The following is a 16761-nucleotide window of genomic DNA, read 5'->3' on the forward strand; positions in this document are numbered from 1 at the left end:
TCCATTCAGTCACTTTCAGATCCCGGAAGTGGCGCTTGGCGGGAATGCCTCTAACACAGTAGTTGGGGAACCCCAAATCTCCTCCTCTCCCTCTGTTCCCGAGATGCTCAGTTGGTTGCTCAGGTGGCATTCAGGCTCTCTAGAGTCTGACAGCCCCTCCACCATGCCACCCTGTTCCTGCTCGTCGCTGTTGCATGACGTGCTCGGACTCTCCAGGCGTTGCTCGGAAACCCCAGCATCCGAGACCCCTCTCACCCCCTCATTGTGCACTCTGCTGACCCCTGGTGGTCCCCTGACAGACCCTGGCATTTTCTTTGTTTTATTGAGTCAAAGGGCAGGGAAGAGGGTTCCAACCTTAAACAGTAGTTTCCTGCTCTATTATTGAAGGCATCTGAGAACTTCATTGCTGCAATGCAGTGTTGGTTTGGGGGAAAGCTGACTTAAATATGATTATTATTTTCATTTAATTGTGTGTATTGCATCTTTAATGTACATGACACTTTATAGAGTGTCATTGAAAAGGTCAGTGTGCTGAGGAGTTTGTAGTTGTAAGGCTCATTAGAGAGGAAGATGCCATGGATGAGGAGCATGGCAAAGGCACAGGTAGTGGGGGCCTTTGAGCTATGCTCACTTCTCAGGTAGGACAGCTCGATTGTATGGTTGCTATGCAATCTTTTGGCACCATGTATTTGCAGAATATAAATGTTGACATAATCTGGCTATCCTGTATGGAAACTCAACTCATATATTTCCAGTCTCATGTAGTCCCAACCACAGTGTTGCAAGGATATATGAATCGGCGTTTAGAGTGTGGGGCTGCATGTGAGAGCTTTTTGCTACACACATCCAGCACAGTGAAGCTGATGAACACACATCTGTAGAGCATGTGTTAACCGTCGTCATGAGCCTATAATCTGATGTACTTATTCCAGCCACAGAAGAAACATTATATTCAAAAGGATGTTTCCACATCAGAGTGTTGTTATAAAGGAGGTGCAAATGCTGCTGTGAATTGTTTTGGCTTACAATTTTGTCTTCAGGAGAGGTGGGATGCAATGCATTACCTTTTTAACTTTGCTGTACATTTCTCTGAGTAGTTATGGTCCAAAATGTTACTGTGGAACTTGCCTTGTTGCAGTGCAGCTGGGATTGGGGATTTCCATCAGCCTGTTATGCAAAGCTTTCAAAACATACTGGAAAGTGCATTGGCTTTTAAGCTTCAAAGTGAAACTAGCATCCTGGATGAAGTGTAAAGAGAATCAGAATTGTGTTGCCCACAAGCATGCATATAATAGTAATTCAACTTTTAGGATAAAACTTGTGATGCCACTGTCTTGACCAGATGAATTAGACCAAAGATCTATCTAGTCCTTCATCCTCTTTCCCACAGTAGCCAACCAAATGAATCGGTTCCAATCCATTTTTACTCTGCCTTTCCTTCAACAATAATCATTTATTATTTATACCCCGCCCATCTGGCTGAGTTTCCCCAGCCACTCTGGGCGGCTCCCAATTGAGTGTTAAAAACAATACAGCATTAAATATTAAAAACTTCCCTAAACAGGGCTGCCTTCAGATGTCTTTTAAAAATAGGATAGCTGCTTATTTCTTGGACATCTGATGGGAGGGTGTTCCACAGGGCGGGCGCCATTACTGAGAAGGCCCTCTGAATAATAATAATTTCAAGGAACACAAAGTGGTGTACTTGGTTCCTGTTATCAAAACAACCCAATGAGGTTGTCAGGACTGTCCCAAGGTCACCCAGCGAGTTTCATGGCTGAGTGGGGATTTGAATTACAGGTCTCCCTGGTCTTCATCTGCCATTCTAATCACTATACCACACGGGCTCTGAGGTGCCCCTGGAAAGTACACAAACAGGGTATGAAGTCACCAGTCTTTCCCAATGGTCAGCATTATGGAATTCATAGTACATGCACTTCATTCTTAGGTATAGACTTTTCTGTTAGATTCTTAGTCTGGTACACTGTTATATTCTATCTCGTCCATCATCCTGCTTCCCACAGTGGCCAACCAGGTGCCCCTAGGAGGCAACAAGTAGGACATGGAGGCAATAGCATTTTCTCATATTTGCTCCCTAGCCACTGATTTACAGTAGCATCCTTGTCTGAACATAGAGATGCCATATAACTGCTTAATATACCTGTCCTAATTGAATCTGTTTAATCATCTTTTATAGCCTTTTGAACTTTCAGCTACCATCACTTCTTGTAATAGTAAAATTCCATACGTCGTGCATTGTTTGTGGGGAGTTGCACAGGAATCTTCTTTTGAGTGGCTTACAGGGTATGTAAGGGGACTTGGGGCCAATCACTGTACAGTGGTACCTCGGGTTAAGTACGCTTCAGGTTAAGAACTCTGTTTAAGAACAGAAATCGTGCTCTGGTGCAGCAGCAGCAGGAGGAGGTCCCATTAGCTAAATTGGTGCTTCAGGTTAAGTACGCTTCAGGTTAAGAACAGACCTCCGGAACGAATTAAGTACTTAACCCGAGGTACCACTGTAGAAGTCTTATCCCAGGGATAGCCAATATAATGCTCTCCAGATGTTGGGCTCCAGATTCCATCATCCCAGCCTGCATGGCCTGTGGTCAGAAATAGTGGGAGTTGTTTTCCATGAACACCATATTGGTTGCCCTTAGTCTATCTTGTTCAGTAATCATGTGAACTAGTTTGTCTTGTTGGTTGAGATGTAGGCAAGTAGTTCCTCATTCACCCTTGTCCACACAATTTGCCTCTTGCAGCCTGTGTTTCACACTACATAACTAAGTACAAACACTCTTCTATTTTATTTTGAAAGTGTGCACCCCACCTTTCTTTTAAAAAACCCTCAAAGTGGTGAACTTTACATTTGAAATATAAATAGAACAGTGACAAAAACATGGTATTGCAGTAGCAGCAGCCAGCAAAATTTCTGCATTAGCAATAACACAAAATACCGTATTTTTTGCTCCATAAAACGCACCTGAACATAAGATGCACCTAGTTTTTAGAGGAGGAAAGGGGGAAAGCCCCATTTTTTTGAGGATCAGCTCAAAGTTGTGCAGCTTCTTTTGCAAAGGGGGAAAAGCCTCGTTTGGGGGGGCATCAGCTCACAGTTGTGCAGCTTTTTTTGCAAAGGGGGAAAGCCCCGTTTTTATGGGGTTCAACTCACAGTTCTGCAGCTTCTTTAGGAAAGGAAAGGGAGCCGTTTCTACAGTTTTCAGACAGATAATCTAATAAACCAGTCACATGTCGCTGGGGAAACAAACAGCCTCATCTGCAGAACATTCAACAATGGAGGCCTGGGCAAGGGGGCGGGGCGGAAAGGGAGCCTTATCTCCCGATCGCTTGCTGATCAGCTGTTCAGTGGCTTCCTTTCAACACCCCCTTCTCTCTTTGTAAAAAAAAAGGGGGGGGAAAGCACAATCTGCTATTGGCCCCTGGGCAATTCAGCTCCAGGGACCACGCATTCGCTCCATAAGACGCACAGACATTCCCCCTTGCTTTTTAGGAGGGAAAAAGTGTGTATTATGGAGTGAAAAATACGGTAACAAAACTCAATCAGCAGGTGCCACCATCATCAAAAGCCGTTTTTTGCCTGGCAACACAGTATTGACAGTGTATGGGGCCAGTTGTGCCTTTTGAGTGGCATGGGGGGGGGGGGTGAGGGCATTTCTAAGTGATAATGCTGTGACTTGTGTAGTTGCTCTGGATAGAAGTGAACAAATGTACTTTATGCAAGACAGGACTAATATCTGGGGAAACAGTAGGTCTATGGATAGGTGTACAACCAGCCTTGAATGAAATCATACTCCCTCCTTGAAGATGTAGGTTCACAGCTTGGGGTGCTTCTCGACCTAGCACTACTCTTGAATGCCCATGTGGTATCAGCGACTTTCTTTTACCTGTCACATTAGTTTGTTTTATTGTATTGCATGATGAAAAGTTTCAATAAAATTTATTAAGGGGGCAGGCATAAGGTCACATGCAATGAATCTTAAGTTTCGTAGCATATGGATTTACCGTATTTTTCCATTTATAAGATGCCCCCATGTATAAGACACTCCCCTATTTTGGGGGACTCCAAGTTAAGAAAATACCCCTCAGCACTACCCGTGTGTAAGACAAGCCCCAATTTTAAACCTTTTTTTTTGGATTAAAAAAAAAAGACTAGTCTTATACACTGAAAAAGACGGTACTTGCCATGGCATCTTTTTGAAGTAAGCATTATTAAAGTTGCTTTGGCAAGTTTATAACTGTTTCTTAAAATTATGAGTAAAAAATGGAAAGCAGGATAACAGCCAATTTTGATTTTAGAAGGGATCTTCTAGGGTTCTCTTCATGAGAGACAGAGAGCACCAGGAATTTTCACCCACTGAAATTTATTCTTAAATAGCAAACAATGCTAGAATTATACTTTTTGGCATGTATACACAAGCACAATTGACCCCTTGTTACTACTGTTCTGAGATTCTCTGCATAAAGCTTTCTACATAAGTGTTTATTGTTTTGGAAATCCCAGTTTCAAGGGTTTAACTGGGACTCTGCCTTTCATCATGGAATGCGCACACATGCTTATGTACTTCAGTAAGCGCTCTGCATTCTCTCTCCATGTTCTAGAAGTAAGAGTTGTAGCAACTTATGTTCCCAGGACTGTATGTACTATGAACATGATATTATTATTCCCTGTGATTGAAATAGGATTTCTGAGTGTATTTGAAGAGGTACTGGTACATTTTTTGGGGAAAGGTGATTGATTCAATTAACTCAAGTTTTTCTTCAAGAACCTGCACTGTGGGAAAATACTTTTACAATGTTGTTAGTTTCCAGTGTCAGGATGGGCCGGGGAGACAAAAACACCCATGAGTTTGATAGTGGGAAAGAGTAACTGTATTGTTACCACACTGTATTTTTCAGCAGAAATGAAGTTGCCCATATTAACATCCTAAGGCTTTTATTGATCAGAAGAAGGCAGTGTGTGTGTGTGTGTGTGTGTGTTTTTTTTTAAGACTGGAGTCTTACTGTGGAGTTTGCCAGTCAAGTTTCTGGCCCGTTTGTTGCTGAGAGATTAGAAATGTGGGTAGGAGCTGAGAACTGTGTATGTGGATTAGGCAGGGTTTCAGTGCCCCACATAGTTCTGTATCCTTTCCCCTTGGCTATTCATTTCCACAACCAATCTTGTTCCTTTCTGCCCTAAATGAATTAAAAACTTAGAGGAAGAATAAACTACAAATATGAAAATATGTGCAGTACACTGATATAGATCACTACTCCAGTCAGAACCTTGAAGATAGTATCTGCCATCTCTCCCACAAATGGTTCACATGCTAAAGAACGTTCATAAACAGAAATTATAGTTTTTTATTTTGGCTCTTGCAAATTTGTTCTGACACCCTAAAATTTCAACAATGGGAGACTTTCTTTTAATAAGGGCACTTCTCTTTTTTACTTACAAATATTAATAGCATGTCCCCCTTTCTGAATGTCACTTAATTCTTGACTGCCCACAAAAGCAGAGTTGGCCTCTTGTTACTTGAAAGCAGTTTAAGAATTGTATGAAACTGAAGTTGATCATACTGCATACGGTAGGATTCCTGATTTTTTAGTTTGGAACCCATTTGGCAAATACTTTATGGCTGAAATGTACTTTTTGGTGCTGGTGACTCTGAGGAAGTGGGGAGTAAATAGAACAGACCAGTGGAGGAAAACATATTTTTAAAATCCCCATCCAGGGTCCATGCCAGAGAATAACCAAGAAAGAGGAAGGAGTAATGTGTATTCACTGGTCTTAAGACTTTGAGTCACCTGCCACAATATCATGAGTGATGCAGTCAGCATTGTTGTATTGTGTCTCTCTCCCCCATCCCAGTAGATTGAATAAATTGTTGATACCATTACCCATGTTTTCTTAAAAGCAAAATTAATGTGCATTCCCTTTGATCTGGTACATACTTGAAATAAAAAAGAGTCCCAGACATACATACACAAGTTTTTTGTGAAGTTTGTGCAGGTAAACAAATGGGCCCATGGCCTATGCAAAACACACCTCAGAAACACCCTAGAGTTGAAGCTTTGGTGCTGGCACTCATATCTCCACTCCTAAATGATAGACATTTTGCCTCTAGTGCTAGAACAAGTGACTTCCTACTCAGTTCTAGTCTGACTGCTACAAGAGCAACATTGCAGAGAACTTTCACTGATTTAAAAAGTGAAAGTTCTCAAGCACATGCCAAGCTTAATAAAATAATTTATATTTTAAGCTGCCAAATGCAAATTGAAGAACAATAACTGAATGGGATTGATGTGAATGTGAAGCTCCTGGCAAAGTCTTTTTTTTGGAGATCTAACCACTTCAGTTTTTATATGTAGGTTTCTTACAAGTGCTCTGGCCCATCAAATTGTGTTTGATGTTAAAAGCATATGCATTGGAAATGAGGGTAGCCATAATATAGAATGCAACTTTGACAAAAGACTCGATTTAAATTAACAGATATAAGGCCTTGGTAGGTCCTTGATAGCTATTTGAATCATTGGTCTGTAACCTCTTTTTCATGGCATCTTTAAAACCTATGAGTTTATAAGACATGCAATGGTACATGGTGCAGTAGGTCATTTAGCAGGTCTTTTTGAAGCATTTCATTCTAAGGGAGAGGGATCTGTGGTACCAAGAGCTTCCGAAGTCTCAGAGGAAGAAAATGTGTGTATATGTGAGAGGTTTTCCATAAAAGGCTTCAAGCCTCAGTCATCTAGCTGTTTAAGATTATAGTAGATGCTTCTAACAGATTTGGATTTTAGAAAATGTACCCTCCCTTTATGGGGATTTCTAAAAAGCTGCCTCTCCACCCAGATGTAAAAACAGAAACAGGTTTGAGAGTTGCCATTGTTATTTAATGGGATCCCACAGTGACAGTGAAGAGTGAAACACTCACAGAAGTGGGATGTTCATAGGAGATTGTTGCCATCTTTTCCTTCTGGTGGAAGAACTGACCATCCTTCTCCCCTCTCCTTCTCCCCCCATCCCTTCCTTCACACAGCGGGGACAAGATTACAAGCTGATGTAGACAGAACATATGCTTTAAGTACATTTTTTCCTGGTAGGAAGGGTGATCCTATAAATGGCTGGGAAGCTTTGCAGCAGGCTGGTCAGCTGCCAGAATATTCTGATAGTTTGAGCTCACAATGTTATGTGCCACAGGGAAAATCTCTGCCATTTTGGAAGAAGGAATTTCACTTCTTTAATCGTAGGATGTATTTCCTGCCTATAAACTCCAAATACATTTTCAGGAGAACAAAAGAGCCAGTAAATATTTTTATTTTATTAAAACAACAACCCTAAGCAATGGAGAGGATGTAAATAGTGTTGCCCACTGTAGGCAATGGCACAGACAATATTCATTGATGCCTGCACCACTCATGTTCAGAATCACAGTGATTCCTATTGCACCCTGGGGTGAGTACAGCCAAGCTGATTCCCACTCCCCATCCATTACACGTACATTGGATGTAGCACACTTGCCACCTAATCAGGTATTTCAGGATCATTCTACAAGGCTAAAATGTTGCAGAGGTATCCTTTAAATCAGGGGTGGCCAACTCCTAAGAGACTGTGATCTACTCACAGTTAAAAACTGGCAGTGATCTACCCCCTTTTTGGGGTTCAGGTCAAAGTTGTTGAGTTTTTTCAGGGAGGAGGTAAGTTCAGCTTCTTTGGGAGGAGCCAATGATCTACTGCATACGTCCAGTGATCTTCCAATAGATCACGATCTACCTGTTGGACATGCCTGCTTTAAATCAATAGTCTGGTCAATCCCTTGGTGGTGGAAAGTCCTGCAGCTGCCATTTTGGCTTCTGGGAATGTGCAAACGTGTGTTTCTCTATGGACAAACAGGTTTGGTAAGGTCTGTTGAATATCCTCTGGCACTATAAATTTGCTTAGTAAAAACAGCCTTACTGATTGCAAATACTAGATTCTTATGAAAATCGCCTATTTTCCCTTCTAGGATAAAGATAAAGTTTCTCTAACCAAGACTCCAAAATTGGACCGGAGTGATGGCGGCAAGGAGGTGAAAGAGAGAGCTACAAAACGGAAGCTGCCTTTCACTGTTGGAACAAATGGAGATCAAAAAGATTCAGATACAGGTAAGGGACTGTTTTACAGCTGATTTTTATAAGCCTTTCTGAGAGCCTCTTAGGCTAATTAGCAGGGTATAAGCACTTGAAATAACTTTGCATTTGCAAAATGTGGCCTCCCGTGTGGAATGGTGCAGGAGGAATGCTAAGGTCTTAAGCAGCCTTCCTCAATCTTGTGTCCTCCAGCTGTTTTCGCCTACAACTGTCATAACCTCCTGCCAGGGTATTCATGCTAGCTGGGGCTGATGGGAACTGTAGTCCAAATATCTGGGAGGCATTAGGTTGGAGAATGCCGCTCTGAAGGAATGTCAGTCCTCTGGGTGCCTCCATTGTAAGTGAGGTGGGGAGCAACTGGGGAGAGGAGCTTCTTGGTGGTGACACCCTATTTCTGGAATTATTGCTGCAAGTGGCTTGCTTGGCTCCTATTTTGCTTTCTTTTGGTGCTAGGCAACTATTTCCTTAGTTTCCCAGACTTTAACTGTTAAAATGTGTTTATTTTGTTGCTTAGTTTTTATCTGATGTTCTGTGCTTATTGATTTTTTTAATTCAGTTATGTAGTTTTTATTGTATGAGTTATCCTGAGATTATATTGAAGGACAGCATATAAATTTTACGAAGAAAATAATGTCAGTCTCACTGGATAGAGGCTTTTGACTTCATGGGCTCCAATTACTTTTTTAATTAACTTATTAAGAAAGCTGTTCTGAATGACATGCTAGCATGTGCTTTTGACATATTGCATAAGGTGTCTTTCTTTCTCCTCAACAAGCTGCATCTCTGTTCACTCTGTTCAGCTTACATTGTTTGTGGCCTGGACAGACACACCGACTGTCCTAAATAGTATGCTTTAGGAAGCTTAATGTTTCATAGTAGTTGGATTTACTACACTATTGAGCCCTTGCTATGCAAAATTCTGAATTCACAACAACAGTTTACACTTTCTTCTCTCTGTGCCATGCCTTACTGTTTAAAGTTAAAAGGTAACGGGACCCCTGACCATTAGGTCCAGTCGCGGATGACTCTGGGCCACTTTATTGGCCAAGGGAGCCGGTGTACAGCTTCCGGGTCATGTGGCCAGCACAACTAAGCCGCTTCTGGTGAACCACCGTTTACCTTCCCGCTGCAGCGGTACCTATTTATCTACTTGCACTTTGACGTGCTTTCAAACTGCTAGGTTGGCAGGAGCAGGGACTGAGCAACGGGAGCTCACCCCATCGTGAGGATTCGAACCACTGACCTTCTGATCGGCAAGCTCTAGGCTGTGGTTTAACCCACAGCGCCACCTGTGTTCCTTGTTTAAAGTTATGTTGGTATAAATTGTAAAGAGGGTCCTGTTGGAAAGAGGAACCTAAATTTGTAGTTTACCCATGGACTCCCACGACCAGGAAGCAGCTATTTGCTTAACATTTGCCCACCATATGCAAGTACCTAATCTGTGCCAGGGATATCAATATGGTGGTAGTTGAACATTGGATACAGTTGAAAAGGTGGTGATTATTTGTTTTGTAGGCAGTTGTTGGCAGTTTACAGGAGGAGGGAGTGGTGCCAGTATTGTGTGTTTTGATACATTTGTAGTTATCATACATTTGAAGGTCTTTGCTTCTGGCATTGTTGAAATGCACTAAGGTGTGCTGGTTCTTGCCAGAGGAATGGGGCAATTTACAGTGCTTTCCTCTTGTTTTGGTCTATGCTAGCTTTCTCTGCCCTCCAGATGTTTTGGACTTCAGCTTGCATAATCCTTCACTCCCTTAGCTGCACACATTCACTTTCTTGACCCATGGATATATCTGGCAACTGGATCTGGGAAGCCACCTTCAGTTTTATGTATCCAACATCCTCCAGAGTAGCTCATGCCAGTCAAATTGTAATATTGTGGAAAATAATGCTAAGATCTTCCATCCTCTTGCACAATAATTTGAGTGCATGTTCTGCAGTCTTCCTCGAGGCTGAGCCAAGGGCAGTGAGGGTGGTAGGTTGGCATTCAATACCCCTGCCAAAAGAATAAGGAAGAGCTCCATTTGTTAGTCAGTCCAAACATACTGGTTCAAATAGAGTTCCAGCAACCCCCCCCCCATTTAATACTGTACCATGTTAATGTCCAATTTTTTCTGCTTTTTGCTTGGTTTCTGGTGTTGGGGCAAAGCAATATTTCTGACAGCTGCCAGTTTATAACTTTCAGGGATTTTTTTTTTGGGGGGGGGGGAGGAATTAAGTTGCACTTCTCTCTCTTCTCCACCATCTCCCATCTCAATGAATTTGTGCTGTGTTACCAAAACAATGCAGCAGTAAAGTACATGTGTCACCTTTTGCTTCTTACGATGAGTGTGCTGCATAAATAGTGGGCAATACAGGAAGGCTGTTGTCAGATGTATTTTTACTCTTGCGTGCACTAAGAAGCCACAGTTGGCCCCATTATGCTGAGTGCAGTTATCAACGTGGCTAGATGCGTCTCACAGATGATTAATCATTCCTATGATGCAGCCTTCCACAGGCTGGTGCCTTCTGGAAGGTTTGGGTGGGTGAAAGTTGTAGTCCAAAACATTTGGAGAGTACCAGCTTGGTGAAAGCTACCATAGTGCATCCTTGTTTGTGAAAATGCTGCCTCTGTGATTCAATGTCTCCAAGGAGTTCTCCCCCACCCCCAAGTGTAAAATTTGCTTCTAAATATATATAAAGTGGGAATTAGGAAGTCTCACTTGATGCTAGAGTTCCTCTGTCCCTAAAAATCACAGTGGAAATTGGTGAAGCCCTTAGTATAGCAGCAGGTATACTGGGAATTAGAGGTGCATTTAGCATGTCAGTCCTCAGAATGTACCGGTAAGGTTGCCACCTTCAGGGTGACAAGTTTCCCAAATGTCATGATAAGTAGGAGGAAGAGCACCAACCCTATCCTGCCTTCCCTATCAGTGTAGTGTAGGGGCCTTATGCTAATATTGTGTTAAGCTGCTTGTGGGGCCCCTCATTTTTATGAGATTTTTGCTGTGTAACCTTGCAGGGTTGTGTGTGTTAAGGCATCTGAGAAGTTGTCCACAATTTATGTTGTGTCTAGGTAGCCAAGCCAAAAATTATGCTTGCCAGGACGTTTTACCCCTCCTCTGGTCTCTGACCTTATGAGGTCAGAAACAACCCCTAGCTTCATGTCTGGACCTGAGAAGGGGAATAGCGATCATACCTGCAGTTACATCAGGCTTCTACAGCCCAGTGTAACTGCTGCATGTTCACTACTTCCTGTTCCCTGCTCCCGCTCCAAATGTGGAACTGTGGGAGGGAGAGCAGGAGATAGTTTTTGTTCCTGGCTGCCAAGGTCCTCTTAGTGTTGACACCCAAATACTGAGCTGTCCTCTCCAATTTATAACTGGAGTGGGGTCTTGGGTTTCCCCCCATTGTTGCACTGTGCTTCTTTGTACAGTGCAACTGCAGGGAATATTTCAGACCTTTTGAAGCTGGACAGGAAGACTGGAGTTCTTTGATCACAAACAAGGGCTGATGGAACACTCAACACAGCAAGCAGACTTGTAGACCCCTTAAAGATGCAGACAAAACTAGGTCCAATTTTTAAAAAATTGCCCCAACCCACACTACAACTTCTCCTTCACCCCCGCCCTGCAACTTATACTAAGTCAGTAAAGCCCAAGTCATTAGATTCCATAACTTCAAGAACAAATCATGACAAATCAAACTTGTGAAATAAATGGACATATGAGAGTGAAGTGCTTGTTTGCCATCTGAGTTGATTAAACCATTGTCTCCATGGCTGCTAATCCTGGGATAACAATAGGTGTTGTTGTTGTTGTTGTTGTTGTTGTTGTTGTTGTTGTTTGTTTGTTTGTTTGTTTGTTTGTTTATTTGATTGTTACACAAGAAAATCTTTAATAAATACTAATAAAAAACCCAAAGTGAATTCAGCACTTGATTTGTTTACAAAGAGAGAATTGGCATTGATGTCATTTGAAAAAGGAGGGAATACCTCAGGGTTAGAAGAACTCTGAGTGGAGATTCCTCTAGAAGCAACACTATATGGCTGTTGCTTCTGGTGTATGAATAACGCATGGTTGGACTTATGGTCCAAAAGTGGCCTATATGTTCTGTCCTTTGTTTCCCTGATGTGACAGATTACACATGGTTCATTCTTTCTTGTTTATCTTACTTCTGTGTCCACTCATGTGATAAACTACAGCAGCCTACAGAGCTCTTTCCTCCACTCCTATATGCAGTTAGTAGGCATCTGTTCACTGGAAATGTTTTTGAAGTCACTCCCACTCCTCAGCTTGAGCTGAAAACTTATAGGGCACACAGGAAGGCTGTTGTGTTGAGGAGAAATAAGCAGCTTTATTATTGAGCTGCATTATTTACATCTCAGTGTGATGATTTAAAAGCACATTATCAGAATGCTAAACAAAGGCATTTCCCCAACTTAGCATGACATGTAGAAGATGGCCTGCACACAGTGTTCAAGCTCATGTTACACTGTCATTTTTTATTACTTGTAGGACAAATATCATACTTCTTGAACCTTCTCAAATAGTCAGGTTTATAGAATCATAGAGTTGGAAGGTACCTTGCAGGTCATGAAGCCCTGCTGGTGGGAAAAGCACACTGCAGCATGCCTGATGTCTGCTTAAAAATCTCTAAACTAAGGTGAGTCTGCCACATTCAAAAGTCAGTTGAAGCTTCAGATCTTTGTGCTACAAGCAAAACACAAATGTTGGTGATGTGTTTGTTTTAAAAGGTAGACCAGTATTATACAGAATGGTAGAGGTGGCATCTTTTTATTGGTTCACAGAATTCTTGAGATGGTTTCCTGCCTTGTTCTATATAAAAAAGTGAAATCTGTTTGGGATACCTGATACAACATTCTCTGTTTTGAGGGAACAGTCCATAGTCTACCTGATATTTCCCTCTCCCGACAGGTCTCACATTTTGTTCCTCCCATCCCCCCATGCCACACCCAGCAGCCTCCAAAGTGTGCTAAAAACATTGGCTGTTCCCCATTTTGGGCAACTGTATTCTGTATATAATTATGTATGATGCAGCCAAGACAGAATGGAACAAGAAAGCAGAGGCCAAGAACATATTTTAGAAATCCTTTCTCACTAATGCGGCCCCAGGCAGCTCTTTGGTGCTGTGTTGAGACAAGGGTTTGGAGCTCTTCCAAATCTAAGCTCGGCACTCTTCAGATCTCTAAATCTGGTGATGGGGTGTCTCAGGAGCAGAAGAGAGCAGCCATAGTAGAAGGGCTTTGAAAATGACCTGAGTGATGGTAAAGCTGCTGCAGTTGGTCAGCAGGGGAAGCTTCCAAAGATTCTGTCTTTGCTCTTGTTGGCTGTAATCTCCTGCCTGATTTCTTGTGAGCTGCTGGCTGAGTCATGGATCTGACTGAAGGTGCCAAACTCCCCCTCCTACGCCTTCTTCCTTTCTGTATATCTGTATTGTGTCATGTAGTCTGCCTGCTTCTACAGTTTCAACACATGCTATTTAGTGGTTGGCATTCTATTTCGGTTAGGCCACACTGAATGCTTTTAACATATGCTCTGAATGCCCTTGAGTCCTCTGTTTCTGGTGGTTGGAAGATGCAGCTATGGCTTTCAGAAACTTAACTGAGTTGCTGGGCATAGAGCATGGATAGAGAACCAGTGGCTTCTAGGTGTTTTCAGTCTCAACTCACATTAGCCTCAGCCAGCATGACTAGTGGTAAGGGATGATAGGAGTTGTGGTTCAGCAACATTTGGCGGTCCATAGGTTACTCACCCCTGGCATAGAGAGAGAGGCCTATTTAATATTAAAGCTTTCAGGAAATTGGCCAGTTTGAAGCTGAGGAACAGAGCAGCTTCTCAAAGCCACACACAGGCTACCACAGTTCTTTTTGCTCCTTTCAAATGAGAATAATATGGCTGCTGCTGTTACAGAGGGAGGAGAGAAAGTGTGTGGTAGACTTTGTGAGAAGGAAGCCTTTTCTCTTTATGGAGGTCCAGATGGTGGTAGTGGGCAAATGTCAAGTGATTATGGGAGACTCTGGGGTTGACGACTCTGGGGTTGCGGCGCTCATCTCGCTTTATTGGCCAAGGGAGCTGGTGTACAGGTCATGTGGCCAGCACAACTAAGCCGCTTCTGGTGAACCACCGTTTACCTTCCCGCCAGAGCGGTAGCTATTTATCTACTTGCACTTTGTGCTTTTGAACTGCTAGGTTGGCAGGAGCAGGGACCAAGCAACAGGAGCTCACCCCGTCATGGGGATTCGAACCGCCAACCCTCTGATTGGCAAGCCCTAGGCTCTGTGGTTTAACCCACAGTGCCACCCACGACTTCCGGCGGCGACGCCATTGCGGAGCGGTCGTGGGTTGCCTCTGCTGCGAGGCGACCCAGTCCGTCCCGGGGGTTGGAGCCCCGCTACCGCAAAGCGGGGCTCCGATGGGGTGCGGGAAGAGCGTCCCGCACCCTGGGCTCCCCGGCTATGCCCACTGTGGCTCCGTGCCCTTCCCTCGCTCCCCCTGTAAGGGGGGAGTGGGGGTGAAGGGAAAACGGAGCCGGGCTTCAGGGGACATGCCCCAACCGGGACGTGGAGCGGCGGTTGCCCCCGCGATGAGCGTTAATGTTCTACCTGTCAAAGTTCGAGTGAAAGAATCCCGGTGTCGTGAGTATTGGATTTGATTTGTTTTTGCGCTTTGATGACGACCTGGGAGACACTTGGAAAGGGAGCCTGCCTCTTTCCCCTCGGGGGATAGAAAATAACTAGCTTAAGAGACTGCTGTTACAGCGATGGCTACAAAGTATTTAAAATTTGATAAGTGAGACTTTTGGATTTCCCTTCGGGGAATAAACTGGTGGACAGTATCTCTTTTTAAAATTTTTGGTTCTTGCGCCCTGGATTCAGGGAAAATGGCCGTGAAGGACTTTGATTGAATGGAAAGTTACTGGTTTAAGATGGAGAACTCTGAGAACCGAAACTGCAATTTGACACCTATGCCCGCTTCTGCCATGCTTGGCTTTGTTTTTGACTTGGTTACGAACTGTGAAATGACCCATGAAGAAAGGATTATTCTACTGAAACTGGAACTGCTCAACCGAAAATTGGAAATATTGAACTGTCATATGTCAGAAAACCTATATCCCACAGAGGAGACTGTACAGGAAATGGCTGTATTGGAGGAGAACCTTGGCATTGAACTGAAGGGCCTGATTGAACAACAGGATGAAAAGATATGGCGACTCCGGAGCAATGGACCGTCCTTTGGGGGTGGCAGACCCAGGACGGAGAAAATTGTTATATCTAACTCCCGAGGTGAGAGCTTGGGAGTGAAGGTGAGAACTTTATGTTTATGTTTAGAAATAAAAGAAGAATGTGATGATGAACCGGAGAGGCTGGGAGAAAAGGTGCACACCCTGACGTTCTATGCAAGGATTACTGTGGACTTAGTCTGGACCTGTGGACATGCAAAGAAAAAGGACACTTCGAGGAGCAGCTCTGGAGCAGGACGACCAAAGAAAATGGACAGAAGGGGGATAGGGTGAACAGTATTAAGGTATAAAGGAAAGGGGATGTATTATGGTAACCTGAAACTGGTGTGTCAAGACTTTAAGTTTTAGAGAAAGAAAAGAGGTATTTTAAATTTCTGTTATTAACAGCAGTTATAGTTAATGAAGATACTTGTTACGATTTATGATGAAAATAAGTGGATAAGAACTAGAATCTTGTGTGGAATTAACATGAAGCCATAACATGATTTGATTTATGTTAAGATAAGAATGGGAAAATATTGTTTATTATGAAACAAGATTTGTTAGAAAGAAGCTTTAGTTTTTAACTTTTAGATTCTTGATTTTTTAAGATTATGATGGCATAAGATGTTATTAAAGTAATAATTGGGATTGGAACCGAAGGCGAAAAGGCAGGGGAAGTCTGTACCAAGATTCGACCAAGAAATTTTTTTTTTACAGCATAAGAAGAAGAATTATTGGTGTTTGTGTATTTGTTTACTTTCAGTTGGTGTTGGGTTAATGTGGGGGTTGTATTTGTTTGTTGTTTGTTGTAAAACCAATAAATTCTTATTAAAAAAAAAAACCCACAGTGCCACCCACGTCCCTAGATTCTGTATTTCCTTTATCTGTCACCAAAACATCTTAGGGAACTCTTCCAAATATTAAATCATTCCAACATCTCTCCTAAGATGCAAGTGAACAGCATGTTATGGGCAGTCTTTGGGTCAGTTGAGCTTGGCTATCTTTGGAGTGGAATGCAGCAGTTGTTTACCAGCACAGTGCAAGATTTCACTGTTGGTTACTGTAGGAAGGGAGAATCCAATGCTCATTCGAAACTGGGGGTGTGGGGAAATCTTCAGAAGGCAATTTAAACCCAGTGTGTGGTAATCTGAAAACTGCTGCCCTTAGATCCATCTGTGGAAGATTGATCATTAACCTGCCTTTTTGCCTGTCATTCTAGCAGCTGCAGATTCTGCCCTGTCATTAAGCTGCTGTGTTTTAAGCTGCTTGGGTGGTTTTATGCACACACATGCACATGAGTGCGTACACACACACACACACACACACACACCTCATCTTGTTTTGACTTTAATCCTGTATTCTGCAGTTCCTTGTTAAGGTAGAGGAGGGAGTAGATGATGCCTGACTCATGATGTT

At 42.8% G+C, this 16761-nt stretch overlaps 1 protein-coding gene across 5 annotated transcripts in view; it reads left to right on the forward strand.

The window, feature by feature from the left end:
* The window catches only part of ANKRD11 (ankyrin repeat domain 11), a 197595-nt gene that overhangs the window by 134938 nt on the left and 45896 nt on the right, over positions 1–16761 (forward strand). For all 5 annotated transcript variants that reach the window (XM_033156962.1, XM_033156964.1, XM_033156963.1 and 2 more), the window contains exon 4: positions 7998–8136. In XM_033156962.1, the coding sequence (XP_033012853.1) occupies positions 7998–8136 (139 nt within the window). The remainder of the gene's footprint in view (positions 1–7997; positions 8137–16761) is intronic.

The sequence above is a fragment of the Lacerta agilis genome, chromosome 8, assembly GCF_009819535.1.
Source record: "Lacerta agilis isolate rLacAgi1 chromosome 8, rLacAgi1.pri, whole genome shotgun sequence".
Lineage (NCBI taxonomy): Eukaryota > Metazoa > Chordata > Lepidosauria > Squamata > Lacertidae > Lacerta > Lacerta agilis.